The 14,116-nt window shown below is 60.2% G+C and overlaps 3 protein-coding genes across 3 annotated transcripts; all 3 read right to left on the bottom strand.

The window, feature by feature from the left end:
* Positions 1-289: 289 nt before the first annotated feature.
* Positions 290-1,279, bottom strand: LOC118913350 (melanoma-associated antigen 10-like). Its single transcript, XM_036887285.2, has one exon. It carries the CDS (start codon positions 1,277-1,279, stop codon positions 290-292), a length of 990 nt encoding a protein of 329 aa, XP_036743180.2.
* A 5,054-nt stretch (positions 1,280-6,333) lies between these two features.
* LOC130681837 (melanoma-associated antigen 10-like) lies at positions 6,334-7,452 on the bottom strand. Its single transcript, XM_057495413.1, has one exon. The coding sequence runs from the start codon at positions 7,450-7,452 to the stop codon at positions 6,334-6,336; it is 1,119 nt and encodes a 372-aa protein (XP_057351396.1).
* A 3,160-nt stretch (positions 7,453-10,612) lies between these two features.
* Positions 10,613-11,584, bottom strand: LOC118913348 (melanoma-associated antigen 11-like). Its single transcript, XM_036887283.2, has one exon. The coding sequence runs from the start codon at positions 11,582-11,584 to the stop codon at positions 10,613-10,615; it is 972 nt and encodes a 323-aa protein (XP_036743178.2).
* Between the last annotated feature and the right edge of the window lie 2,532 nt (positions 11,585-14,116).

Below are 14,116 nucleotides of genomic sequence, written 5' to 3'. Positions count from 1 at the left end.
ACAAAGCTATTTCTAATCAACCACATAAACAGCAATAAATATGTGAGCAATGTCAATCTACAATTCGATTCTGATGATAAGAAACTTTCTAAACAAGTAACATCTGAAAATACCAAAAATAAAAGAAGATAAATTGCCCTGGCCTGGGCCTCCACTGCTTTGTTCACTGACTGGCCTTTGACAACACAGAGGGAACAGGGTGCATAGACGTCACTCAGGGCAGAAGTCACGGGACGTTACAGTAGAACTTGCACCGGCCACGGTGGCAGCATCATCTGCGGTGGTAATGCTAGCCTGTCACATCCTCCTTATACCAGGTAAGACAGGCATTAGCGGTGCTATCTTTGACCTTGGCCATAAACTCCAGGACTTCCACCGCGTCGGTCTCCATGTGCGCCCTGGGGCCCCAGAGCAGGTGGAAGCGAGCGGGATCGCTGTCAGGCACCTGCTGGTACTCCAGGTACTGCTCCTTCACCCAGACCTGGGTGATGAGCTCCCTGGGGTCCCCGAAGATGACGTGCTCCCTCCCGGCACATATCCCCATGACATCCAGCATTTCCCACACCCTTCCCTCAGGGAATGAGCCACCCTCCATGAAGATAATGCTCAGGAGAAACAGCAGGAGGCTGCTCTTGGGCAGGCTCTGCTCATTGCTCAGCTGCCCGCGGTAGGTGAGGCCTGGGGCTGTGACCAGGATGGAGGAGTGGTCACTGGGATCCACTTCCTCCACGTTGATGCCAAAGGCCAGCTGCAAGCACTCGGAGACGCAGCTGAAGATCACAGGGAACTGGTCCTGGTGATCCTGGCCCAGCACCTCCAGCAGCTCTGCCCTCGTGGTCGGCTCCGTGGTGTGGTACTTGAGGAGCAGGAAGGCCACCAGCTGAGCTGCCTTGTCGTGAATCACGACACTGGGAAAGGATCTGCCTTCTGGAGGGACCTGTGAAGTGCCCAGACCCTCCTCCATTGGGCTGCTGGAGCCACCATCGGATTGTGTGGATGGCACGGAGGCAGAGGCAGTGGGGGAGGGGCAGGCACACTCAGGGCCCTGGAGGGGACTCGGGGTGGGTGAAACCATAGAAACCTCTTCCTCACCCCTTGAGATAACAGAACAGCAAGAGGGGGAGGAGGGGAAGGAGGAGGAGCACGTGGAGGAGGAGGAGGAATCAACCTCCTCTGTAGCCCCAGGGTCCTGTGCACCCACAAGGCCCTGGGTCTCCATTAGGGTTGGAAGGCCTTCCTCGAGCATGTAGCGCCGTCGCTTCCTGGGATGATGAGGCATGACTACAGGGGTGGCCTGTCAGTGCAGAACCCTAAGGACGACAAGAGTTGGTCCTTTGGGGAGCGGCCTGCACCCCCGAGGCTCTGGCGCTGGGCGACGGGGACCCTCTGTCTGGGGTAGGAGAGCCCTGGGAACACAGTCAGGTTGGGGGCCCCACCTTGACTCCTGGCTTGGCCTGGGCCTCTGCGGGTCTGCGACCTCAGGACAGGTGCCTCACACCAAGGCCTTCTTCACCTGCCGGTTCCCGGATTCCCTGAAAGAGGTCATGAGGGGGCACCTCGCTGCCAGGACTGCCATCCCAGCTCTGGGCTCCCAGTGCCGACAGGAGGGGTGGTCCCTTGCCCAAGGGCGGCCCTGCTCCTTAACCCAGTCCCAGTCCCCAGTCCCTCTGAGGCCCGGACTCCCTCAGGGTCCTCACCACAACGCGGGCAGGGCCTGGGATCCTGTGAATGTTGACCGGGGCCCGTCCCCTCAGACCAAGGCCCTCCCTAACCTGACACACCCCCGGGGAACGTCTGCGGTTGTCTCAATGTGTCACCAAACCGGGGGTGCCCTGGGCAGATGACTGCGCCTGAGGTGGGCCCCATGGGTGCCCTCGGCCCTCCCTCCTGGCCTCCCGTTGACCCCCGGTGGGTCTGTGCCCCCGCCCTCAGCCCACCTGTGGTCCCTCCTCAGACCCAGGCCTTCCCTCTCACAATTCAAAATGGCGGGCAGGGACATGGGTGCGGCATGTGGGAGACGGTGCCCAGCCTGAGGATCCTCCCAGGGCCTCTTTGAGCAATGGCATGGCCCCCCAGGATTCTTGGGTGGGGGCCCTCAGGCCTCCCCCCAGTTCTACCTGGAGTCCTTGCGGGTGACCTGAATCCAGCATCTGACACCGAGGCCGTCCCGTCCCTCAAGCCTCCTGGGAGGAAGACTGATGAGGTCACATTCAGAAGCCGGGTCGGAGCGCCCCCTGGAGGCTGCCAGGAGGAGCGCACAAGGATTCCGGGGGAGTCCTAGCTCCTCCCCCTGGGCCTCCCTTAAACCCAGCCTTCTCCTACCTGCCGTGGCTCATGAGGCCCAGGGCTCTGCCTCCCCAGGTCCTTAGTGGACATGGTGTGGTGGGGGGATGGAGGGAGGTGGTACAGTGGGGAGAAGAAGGGGAGATGTGGGGGGTTGAATGTTGGGTGCATGGGGGGAGGTGTGGGGGTGGGTGTCGGCAGTGGGGGGGCGGAGGTGTGGGATGGGGATCTGGGGATGGTGGGGGGAGGCAGGTTGGAAGGTGGGGGAGGCGGGTTGGGAGGTGGTGGGCACGGGCAGTGGAGAGGGGTAGTAGTGAGGTGGGCTGGGCTGGGTTGCGTCGGTGCCCAGCCCGATGACTCTGTACCGAAGGACCATCCCGGAGCCTCAGGGCTGCCGGCACGGCAGAGCCGGCTTCCGTAACCACCGGCGTCCTGGCGAGCGTGGCCCCTCTCACTCCTCACCAAGGGGGGTCTTCCTCAGCCCTGGCAGAGCAGCCCTGCAGCCCCAGGACAGAGGCGAGCTGGGAAGCTGCAGGGTCCCTGGCCATGGGGAGGGTCCGGGAGGAAGCACCCCTTCCCTTGGGGTGGGTGTCTTCACAGCCAGCCAGACTTGAGGCACTTTGTGTGAGAAGGACTTCCTGTTTCCTGATGAGGCTGAGCGGGTGCAGGGCGTTTGCGCAGGTCCTCGGTTCTTAGGCTCGCCGCACATCATGGCCCTGTGGAGTGCCGCGATTTTCCCTCAGTCACCCTCCATCGCTGCAAGAAAGACATTTCCATTCTCTACCTAGTATGTGTGTCCATGTACGCATATAAACAACATACATGTAGATAATATATGTGCGTGTGTTTGTGGTTCAGAAGATGTTCTGCATGTTGCCTGGTTTTTGTAAAGATGAACGTTTTAGAGCACTGTTAGGTGTGCTGATACATAAAGAGGGAGTTACAGAGGTTTCCCGTTTATCCCTGTCCCCACCCACTGCTACCCTCCGGAATTATCGACACAGCCACAGAGGGGTGCATTTGTTATCACCCATGAACTTACACTGACCGTCATGATCACCCAAAGGGCTCCTGCCTGGCCTTGTCAATTGCATGGCTTTGGACCAATGGATACAGACACCTTCCATCATGACCTTATCACAGCGAGGACTGTCACTGACTGAAAATTCCCCTGTGCTCTGCCTGTTCCCTCTCCCCCCATGGTCCCGGGCAACCACATGGTTCCTCTTCCCGTCTCCATACTCGCCTCTACAGACTGTCGCACGGTTGGGATCACGCAGTATGGAGCCTTCTCAGGTGGGCTCTTTCACTTAGGCACATGCATTCAAGGTTCCTCCATGCCTCTTCCTGGCTTGGTAGCTCATTCCCATATGGCGATGAATCATTTTCCACGGTCTGCATGCCCCACAGTTCATGCATTCACCTACTGCAGGACATCTTGCTTGCATCTAAGTTTTGGCAGGTCTTGAGGCCTCACTATGGGTCAGCTGCCACACCCAGGATATTCTCTGTGTCCAGGTCCCTGACCCTGACTGTCACCCAAGTCGGCTCTAGAACAACGTGCACCAGCTTTGCACAGCTCTGACCCATGAGAGGAGCCGGTCTGGGCAAGGCATCATCAGCGTGAAAGACCCTGCATTAGCCAGGCACAGGGGACCAGAACATAGACACTGGTTCAGAGTCCTCACCATACCCAGGAAGGTGCGCCTGAGGCCAATGGGAATGGTAGCTATGCCTACAGACAAGTGGGCGTGGGCCAGGCGTTAAGCATGGGCACACCCCGTGTAACATCACATCAGCACCTCAACCTGTCCCTGTGCCCAGTTGACAGGTCAGCAAAGGGAGGCATAGAGAGTTCACGGGAAAGCTAGGCTGCAGAGCAGCAGGAGTCTGATTCCAGCCAGGTGCCTCCCAGTAACTCGGGAGCTGAAGGGGGCAGGCCCCTGAAGGAGTCCTTGCAGCCAGCTTCCTGTGCAGGGGCTACTGTGTTGAATGCGTCCACCCCTGCCCAAGCATGTCACGTCTAAGGGTCCAATGGCCATGACTGCAGCCCCAGGTGTGGGGGAACCAGCGGGCCCTGTGTTCCATGCCTCATGGCCCGAGAATTAATGCACGGCTCCTGGGGAGCTTCTTGTAGTAAAGGCTGTGACAGCGCTTCGGCTGAAACTGGAGAGGCAAGGAGTCATCACCTGGCCCCCCCTAAGTACGAGCTGATTGCCAGTGCAGTGTCCCTGCGAGGCCAGGCGAGAGTCCAGACGGATGTGCACAAGCACTTGACGTCCATGCTATTCACCATTGCACAGTAGACGCCCCGCACACGCAGCTGTGCCCGTTTGTTAGGACACACCCACCCACCTTCTGTGGCAAGCCCTTCAAGTCCAGGCTCACAGCTAAGATTCAAATCATTGTCTGCATCTCAGCAGGGGGGACACCCCCTTCCCTCGAGGGCCCCTATTGCACTTCCCAGGCAATAACCTCCAATAGCTCAGCAGGCCCTGCTTTCCACGCAAGGTCACACTCTAACCTGACAGTCACTGCTGTGGGCCCACACACTTGTGCCCGAGCTGAACACACGGACCCCGGCACAGATGGGCTCTTTACCTAGGGGTGGTGCTTTCTCGTCTTCTTGGGACCCCAGCCTTTAACACCTGCTCCTAGGAAAGGATTTCTTCCCGTGACACCTTGGGGAAGCTGCAGCTCAACTGGCCACTGAACATGCACTCACCCCAAATTGCAGCTCTGCCCACCTTCCTCCCGGAGGATATTTTACTCACTTTGAGGGCCGGGTCACTTCCCCAGCTGGAGCAACAACCTACAGGCTCCTAGAAAGGAAGTCCGCCTCCCACGTCTTCCCTCTTGGGCAGCTTCTCTTCCTTCAAATCACCGATTTTGATTCATTTCATCCCCCTGGACCTCTACCCTTGCTTACCATGGGTTAAAGGGAACTCAGGGCTACCGATAACAGTGTCGTTTCCAGGGACTCAGTACTCGCCCTCCCAGGCCAGGGATAAGACAGCCCACCACTGACTTCTGGGCATCACTTCAAGGGGCGGGACCCTTATGCCTCTGCAAATTCTTGCAGATGATGGCTATGCAACACCTAGGGTGGCGGGCACTGCCTTCAATTTGCACTGGGGCGAGAGCCGAGGGCACCCCCTTGCCGTCCCCGAGGAGACCTCACCGGGTTTGCCCAAGACCCAAAAGGGACTAATCAGAACAACGTTGCATTTCAGCCTTGCCTCTCACCCCTAAGCTCACCATCCTCCATGCTGGCTCTGCTCCCACCCAGCCACACTGCCCTGGATCCCACAGGAGGAATGGTGGTGCCTGGAGCTGCAGAGGGCCCAGCTCGGGGCATGGGGACTGCACGCCCTCCCCTGCAGCCGCGCCTCACCCCTTCCTTTACTAAAGGTGCAGTGGTCCTGGGGCACACCTCCCACCTTCCTTATAGGGCAGCAGCTCCTAGACTATCTCTCTTAGGTGGGTGCGTGGAGGGGGGGTGTCCTGCTTACCCAGTGGCCCACCGCTAACACAGGGCCTTCCAGTGAGCAGAGGCTCGGGGAATTTGGGAGAGTAAATGAGCCAGGGAGCAGGAATGTCATTTATTACTATTTAATTTCTTCTACATCCTTGAACAAGCTAAGAAAATCTAAATACATATCTTTTTTCATACAAGTATAGACTAAAAATTATGAGAATACAAAAATTAACCATTAAAATTATTTTCCGTATTTCACTGCTAAATTTGTTCCCATTTCCAAGGAAATTTTTATTCTAATGTCACGGGAAGTTACAGCTACAAAGAATATGTTAGGCTTTCCATCTTGTTTTACAAAATAGCAGAACTATTTCTAATCAACCAGATAAACAGCAGTAAATGTGTGAGCAATGTCCATGTACAATTCTATTCTGATGATAGGAAACTTTCTAAAACAACTAAAATCTGAAAATACCAAAAATAAAAGAAGATAAATTGCCCCAGCCTTGCCCTCCACCGCTTCGTTCACTGCCTGGCCTTTGACAACACAGAGGGGACAGGGTGCATAGACGTCACTCAGGGCAGAAGCCAGGGGACGTTCCACTAGAACTTGCACCGGCCACGGCGGCAGGATCATCTGCGGCGGCAATGCTAGCCTGGCCTGGCCCTTCCTGATCTCTCACAGCCTCCTCATACCAGGGAAGACAGGGATTAGTGGTGCTATCTTTCACCTTGGCCATAAACTCCAGGACTTCCACCGCGTCGGTCTCCATGTGTGCCCTGTGGCCCCAGCGCAGGTGGAAGCGAGCTGGATTGCTGTCGGGCACCTGCTGGTACTCCAGGTACTGCTCCTTCACCCAGACCCCAATGATGAGCTTCCTGGGGTCCCCGAAGATGAAGTGCTCCCTCCCGGGAAATATCCCCATGACAATCAGCATTTGCCACACCTTTCCCTCAGGGACTGAGCCACCCTCCATGAAGATTAAGGTCAGGAGAGACAGCAGGAGGCCGCTTTTGGGCAGGCTCTGCTCATAGCTCAGCTGCCCGCGGTAGGTGAGGCCCGGGGCTGTGACCAGGATGTAGGAGTGGTCGCTGGGATCCCCTTCCTTCACGTCGATGCCAAAGGCCAGCTGCAAGCACTCAGAGACGCAGCTGAAGATCACAGGAAACTGGTCCTCGTGATCCTGGCCCAGCACCTCCAGCATCTTCACCCTCGTGGTCGGCTCCACGGCAAGGTACTTGAGGAGCAGGAAGGCCACCAGCTGAGCTGTCTTGTCGTTAATCACGATACTGGTAACGGATCTGCCTTCTGGAGGGACCTGTGAAGTGCCCAGACCCGCCTCCACTGTGCTGCCGGAGCCACCATCGGATTGTGTGGATGGCACGGAGGCAGAGGCAGTGGGGGAGGGGCAGGCACGCTCAGGGCCCTGGAGGGGACCTGGGGTGGGTGAAACCATAGAAACCTCTTCCTCACCGCTTGATATATAAGCAAAGCAAGAGAAAGAGGAGGGGGAGGACGAGGAGGGGGAGGACGAGGACGTGGAGGAGGCAGAGGATGTGGAGGAGGAGGAGGAAGCAACCTCCTCTGTCGCCCCAGGGTCCTGTGCACCCACGAGGCCCTGGGTCTCTGTTAGGGTCGGACGGCCTTTCTTGGGCATGTAGCGCTGTCGCTTCGTGGGACGACGAGGCATGACTTGTTGAGCAGCTGGAGGGAAGGAGCAACAGCAGGAGGTGGGTGCTGCGGACCCTGGCGCCTGGGGGGAGAGGGAGCGTCAGAGGCCTGGGCACAGACACAGGCCCCTGGCAGCCCATACACAGGCTGCTTCCAGGGCTCCTCTTTGGGGTTGAGCACCTGCCTCCCAGGGGTCTCCCCTGCTACAGGTGCACCCCGAGGCTCTGGTGCTGGGCGACGGGGACCCTCTGTCTGGGGTAGGAGAGCCGTGGGAACACAGGTTGGGGGCCCCACCTTGACTCCTGGCTTGGCCTGGGCCTCTGCGGGTCTGCGACCTCAGGACAGGTGCCTCACACCAAGGCCTTCTTCACCTGCCGGTTCCCGGATTCCCTGAAAGAGGTCATGAGGGGGCACCTCGCTGCCAGGACTGCCATCCCAGCTCTGGGCTCCCAGTGCCGACAGGAGGGGTGGTCCCTTGCCCAAGGGCGGCCCTGCTCCTTAACCCAGTCCCAGTCCCCAGTCCCTCTGAGGCCCGGAGGAGGAAGTCGGGGCACACCGCGTGTAATCACTCCGCCCCGGGGCCTCCCATGGCTGACAGGCAGGGGCGGCTCCTCTGGGGCCCCTTGTCCTCCTCCCTCAGGGTCCTCACCACAACGCGCGCACGGCCTGTGATCCTGTGAATGTTGACCGGGGCCAGTCCCCTCAGACCAAGGCCCTGCCTGCCCTGAGACACTCCTGGGTGACGTCTGCGGCCGTCCCAACAGGTCACTAGGCCCAGGAGTTCCCAGGGCGATGGAAGGCAGGGCCTGAGGTGGGCTCCGGGGACGCCCTCGGCCCTCCCTCCTGGCCTCCCGTTGACCCCCGGTGGGTCTGTGCCCCCGCCCTCAGCCCACCTGGGGTCCCTCCTCAGACCGAGGCCTTCCCTCTCACAATTCAAAATGGCGGGCAGGGACATGGGTGCGGCATGTGGGAGGCGGTGCTCAGCCTGAGGACCCTCCAAGGGCTTATTTGAGCAACGGCATGGCCCCCTTGATTCTTGGGTGGGGGCCCTCAGGCCTCCCCCGCGGTTCTACCTGGTGTCCTTGCGGGTGATGTGAATCCGGTGAGTGACCTGAACCTGGCGACCGACACCGAGGCCTTCCCGTCCCTCAGGCCTCCCTGGCAGAAGCTTATGACGTCACATCCGGAAGCCGGGTCGGAGCGCCCCCTGGAGGCTGCCAGGATGAGCGCACAAGGATTCCGGGGCGGGGTGGGGGATCCTCGCTCCTCCCCCTGGGCCTCCCGTAAACCCCGCCTTCTCCCACCTGCTGCAGCTCACGAGGCCCAGGGCTCTGCCTCCCCAGGTCCCTAGTGGATGTGGTGTGGTGGTGGGATGCGGGGAGGTGGGGCAGTGGGGGGATGGGTGGGGTATGTGAGGGGTCGGATGTTGGGTACATGGGGGGAGGTGTGGGGGCGGGTATCGGCAGTGGGGGGGTGGAGGTGAGGGTTTAGGGGAGCTGGGGGGCGGGTGAAGGATGTCAGGGCCAGCTGCTTAGGTTCTTAGCACCCTGGAGCTCCTAAACCGCAGTCTTTCCGGGAGTCCAGGGTCCCTCAGTCTCCCTGGGGGTTCCTCATCATGATTCCCAGTAGGGGCTCGGCCCCCCTCTCGGCTGAACTCAGGCCCTGTTCCTTAGTGGACGTGGTGTGGTGGTGGGATGGGAGGAGGCGGGGCAGTGGGGGGAAGAAGGGGAGATGTGGGGGTCTGAATGTTGGGTGCATGGGGGGAGGTGTGGGGGTGGGTGTCGGCAGTGGGGGGCAGAGGTGTGGTATGGGGATCTGGAGATGGTGGGGTGCTGTGAGGCAGGGTGAGGAGTGGGGGTATCTGGGGGTTGGAAGTCGGTGGTTCGGGGAGTTCGGGGCCAGTGTGGGGGCGCGGTGGTGGGAGGTGGGGTGGAAGTGGCGGTGGAGAGGTGTGGTAGTGAGTGGGGTGGGGGAGGGGTGGTGATAGGTGGGGGAGTGGGGGAGGGGTGAGGGGTGGGAAGTTGGGGGGCGGGAGGTCGGGTAGTGGGAAGCGGGAGGCGGGTTCTGGGGAATGGGGATTTCCGTGGGTGGGGGAGGCAGGTTGGGAGGTGGGGGAGGCGGGTTGGTAGGTGGGGGTCAGGGGCAGTGGAGATGGGTAGTAGTGAGGTGGGCTGGGTTGCGTCGGTGCCCAGCCCGATGACTCTGTACCGAAGGACCATCCCGGAGCCTCAGGGCTGCCGGCACGGCAGAGCCGGCTTCCGTAACCACCGGCGTCCTGGCGAGCGTGCCCCCCCCCACTCCTCACCAAGGGGGTCCTCCTCAGCCCTGGCAGAGCAGCCCTGCAGCCCCAGGACAGAGGCGAGCTGGGAAGCTGCAGGGCCCCTGGCCATGGGGAGGGTCCGGGAGGAAGCACCCCTTCCCTTGGGGTGGGTGTCTTCACAGCCAGCCAGACTTGAGGCACTTTGCGTGAGAAGGACTTCCTGTTTCCTGAAGAGGCTGAGCGGGTGCAGGGCATTTGCGCAGGTCCTCGGGTCTTAGGCTCGCCGCACATCATGGCCCTGTGGAGTGCCGCGATTTTCCCTATTTCCCCTCACTTGCTGTAACTGCCAAGCTTACATGTCTCCCAGGTTCTTGAACACAGCAAGCACATTCAGGTCCCTGCATGTATTTTAGTTTTGTGAAGTGACAGACTAGAATGAATCAGGAGCAAGAATTTAGCAACTGTACTTTTATTTCTCCATTTCGGGACACCGTCCGTTTTACTACTAATTTCCATCACTTTTGGGAGGGAGTGGCGAGGCCGATGCCATGTGACCTAGCTCCGGCCACAAACTCAGATGCAAGGTGTCCCCGTGTGTCTACAAAACAGCAACGCACTGAACTGGTAAGCTACAAACATACATGGCATAGATGTCATTCAGAAACAGACGATGAAGCTAAGCTCCCTTTCTCTGAAAAGGAAGAACAGGGGGAAACACACCAGAGGTAACAAGGACCCACTTCCATGGGGTCGGGGAGAACAGGAGCCCAGAGGCTCTAGCCCACGTGGCACAGAACCTGCGCTCCTTAGAGTGCTGGCTGCTCTCTCTCCTAGGCCAGAGGGAGAAGGGGCCTGACTGCATGTCCAGCAGAAGCGCCTGCCTGACGGGGGCTTGGCCCGGGCCTGGCCGCCCCTCTGCTCAGGACCCCTGTTCCTCATTGCTTCTAGCCTCCTTGGATGGGGACAGGAAAGAGCCTGCAGCCCTGCTAAACAGCCTGAGCAAAAACAGCAGGACCTGCACCTTGCTGGCCTCTGCGTGGGCCCTGGGGCCCCAGAGCAGCTCACAGCAAGCGGGATCACTGTCGGGCACCTGCTGGTACTCCAGGTACTGCTCCTGCACCCAGACCCTGGTGATGAGATCCCTGGGCTCCCCATAGATGAAGTGCTCCCTCCCAGGACACACGCCCACAACACTCAGCACTCCCCACACTTCCTCCTCAGGGGCCTGGCCTCCCCACAGGACAATCACGCCCAGGAGCAGCGCCAGGAGGCCAATCTTGGGGAGGTGCTGCTCTTCAGTCACCCCATCCCAGGTGAGGCCCAGGGTGGGGACCAGGACATAGGAGTGGCTGTTGGGATCTACTTCCTTTATGTCAATGCTGAAGGTCAGCTGCAAGCACCAGGTGGCACGGCTGAGGATGTCAGGGAAGTGGTCTTCGTGATCCTGGGCGACCAGCTCCAGCATCTCTGCCTTCGTGGTCGGCTCCTTGCTGCGGTACTTGTGGAGCAGGAAGGCCACCAGTTGGATCTTCTTCCTGCGCAGCACATCTTGGAGCGAGACCGTGGTGTCCCCTGGGGCCTCGTCCCCCTGGCTGCAGGAGTGATTGGCAGGGGACTGGTTCCCCAGGGGTGCTGGCATGGCCTGGGGCAAGGGCTGTGCCTGAGGAGGGCTCTGGGGTGGACTTGGTCTCGCAGTGGCGTTCGCCTCCTCTAAGGGCCTTGAGTACAGGGCAACAGAGGCAGAGGCCGACAAGGTCGAAATGGAGGATGGGGCTGACTCCTGGCCCTCCTCGGCCCGGAACCGAGGTGCCCCCTCCAGGCCCTGGGCTTCTCTCAGCTCCTGCAGGGCCTCCTCCAGCTCATGCTCCTCACTCCTGGCACCCAGAGCCATGCTGACTCTGCTCAGGGGACTGGAGACCTGCAGGAGGGAGGGCAGGAGGTGGGCACTGTGGACCCTGGGGCTCCACTTTGGGGGTGGGCTCATGCCTCCCAGGGAACCTCCTGCTGGGCAGGCAGTCTGTCCCTGCAGAACCCAAAGGACAACATGAGGCAGCACCTTGGGGAGCGTCTGTACAGCCCAAGGCTCTGAAACTGGGCACTTTGTGGGGGTCCCTCTGTCTGGGGTGGGAGAGCCCTGGGGGCACATCCAGGTCGGGCGTCCCACCTTGTCTCCTGGCTCAGCCTGGTCCTCCATGGCTCTGCGACCTCAGGACAGGTGCCTCAGGACTTCAGCTGCGGATTCCTGGAGTCCCTGCCAGAGGACACGAGCAGGCCTCTCAGGTGAGGTCCGCCAGCCCAGCCCTGGGCGCCCCGTGCTGACAGGAGGGGTGGGCCTGCCTCTGTGAGGTCTCTGCCTGGCCAGGGAAGGTTGCCCCCTCCTGGCTCGCTCAGGGTCCACACCTCCCACGGATGCTGGCCTGAGACAAAGCTCTTGGAACAGGGCACACACACCCAGAAAGGATCAGAAGGATGTGTGGGGACCACGCGTACCCAGGCCCGGCCCAGGCTGGCGATGCTCCTGGCATGGAGAAGCCTGTCGGGGCCTGGGGTGCTGTCTCAGCTGGCCTGGGTCCAGGCGTCACTTACAGGCCCTCCCCTCCCTGAGAGCACCGACCCAGACATGAGGAGGGGCTCAGCCTGACAGGCCCTGCCGGGGATTCCCAGGCCTCACTGCAGGGCCGACCCTCTCTAGGTTCCACGGGCACCCTCTACCCTCCTTGCTGCTGACCTCCCCTTGACTCTAGGTTGGCCTTTTTGCCGCATCCCACCCCCACTCCAAACCCCGCCCCCAGCCCCCTCTCCACCATCTGCCCACTTGGGTTCACTTCTCAGACCAAGACCTTGACCCCCATGATCCATAATGGTGGTCAGGGGGGTGAGGGTGGGGACAGGGCTAGAGGCCTGTAGCTGGGGAGCAGGTGGCAGTGCCCAGCCTGGCAATCCTCCTGGGGCCTCATGGGGCAATGGAATGGCCACCCTGGGTTCTGGAGAGGTGCCCTCAGTTGTCCCTCACGGTTTTACCTGGAGTCCTGGCGGTGCCTGGGCTCCTCCCAGCCAACCTGAATCCAGCTTCCCACACTGAGGCCCTCCCCTCTCTCAGGCCTGCCAGGCAGAGGCCAGTGGGCATCACATCTGGAAGCCTGGGCCTGGGGTTTCCCCAGGACTGCCAGGAGGTGTGCCCCAGGATTCTGTGGGGCCCTGGCTCCTCCCCCTGGGCCTCCCTTGAGCCCCGCCCTCTGCCCACCTGCGGCGGACCAGGAGGCCCAAGGCTCTGCCTCCCCAGGTCCCTGGTGGAGGTGGTGTGGTGGGGGGATGCGGGGACGTGGGGCAGTGGGGGGAGCGGCAGGGTGGCGAGTGGCGTGGGAGGGTGGTGCCTTGGGGGAGGTGTGGGGGCGGGTGTTGGCAGGTAGGTGGGCGGGCCGTGGGGGTTGGAGGTAGCTGGGGGGAGGGGGAGGGTTGGGGGCAGCTGGGGTATGGGAAGTCGGTGGGTGGGGCATTTGGGGGCCGGTGTGGGGTTGCCAAGGTGGGATGTGGGGTGAAGAGGAGTGGGGAAGTGTAGTAGTGAGGTGGTGTACGGGTGGGGGAGAGGGAAGGGATGCAGGAAGGTAGGGGGTTGGAAGTTGGGGGGCAAGAGGTGAGATCGTGGGGGCAGGGGGAGGGTTGTGGGGGTGGGAAGTTCAGTGGGTGAGGGGAGTTGGGGGCAGGTGTCGGGGCATGGATTGGGAGCTGGGGGGCTGAAGGGGTGGTGGAGAGGGCTAGTAGTGAGGTAGGGTGGGTGGAGCCGGTGCCCGGCCCGCAGGCACCTGCTGTGGGCTAGCAGGCCAGGCTGTGACTCCTGAGGTCCCTGAGGAGGTGTGGGGCCTGGAGGATACAGTCTACACGCAAACATAAAGCCCAGCTTTGGGAATTTAAATACCTTCCTCATTCACCTGACATTTTTAAAACCCAATTTGGGGCGTTATACCTACTGAGATGAACATGACCCCCGGATTTGAAACAACACCGAGATACTGAGTTGAGCAAATCTATTCACTAATGACAACCTGAAGACAGCTTGAAAATAGCCAACTGCGGAGTGCTCTGGGACCACCAGGAAAAGGATGTGGGGTGAAAAATTTCCCTAGTAGTAGCCAAGGAGTGGTTTTCAAACTGCATAAGAGAAATTTTTGGAGGGAAATGGAATGATTCAGATCTCCACAGGACTTAAATGCGATCCCATTACCTTGGAGAGATTTTAGGTAATACATACAAATACCAGTTAATGGTGAAGGGTGGAAGAAAACAAAGTAACAGTGAAATGGACGGCCTCGGGGGAAGGCTTGTGGAAACACATTCTCCCTGCCACGTGACCCATCAAAACTGAACATGGGATAAAGAGCAGGGATCAGTGTAAAAAGGCTCTTGATGGGTGCTAAAGAAAAGT

Source organism: Manis pentadactyla, chromosome X (genome assembly GCF_030020395.1).
Source record: "Manis pentadactyla isolate mManPen7 chromosome X, mManPen7.hap1, whole genome shotgun sequence".
Taxonomy (NCBI): domain Eukaryota; kingdom Metazoa; phylum Chordata; class Mammalia; order Pholidota; family Manidae; genus Manis; species Manis pentadactyla.
This window is presented reverse-complemented; position numbering and strand designations above follow the sequence as displayed.

Coding starts and splice junctions, on each gene's coding strand:
- LOC118913350 (XM_036887285.2), bottom strand. CDS start 1,279: ATGCCTCATCATCCCAGGAAGCGACGGCGCTACATGCTCGAGGAAGGC.
- LOC130681837 (XM_057495413.1), bottom strand. CDS start 7,452: ATGCCTCGTCGTCCCACGAAGCGACAGCGCTACATGCCCAAGAAAGGC.
- LOC118913348 (XM_036887283.2), bottom strand. CDS start 11,584: ATGGCTCTGGGTGCCAGGAGTGAGGAGCATGAGCTGGAGGAGGCCCTG.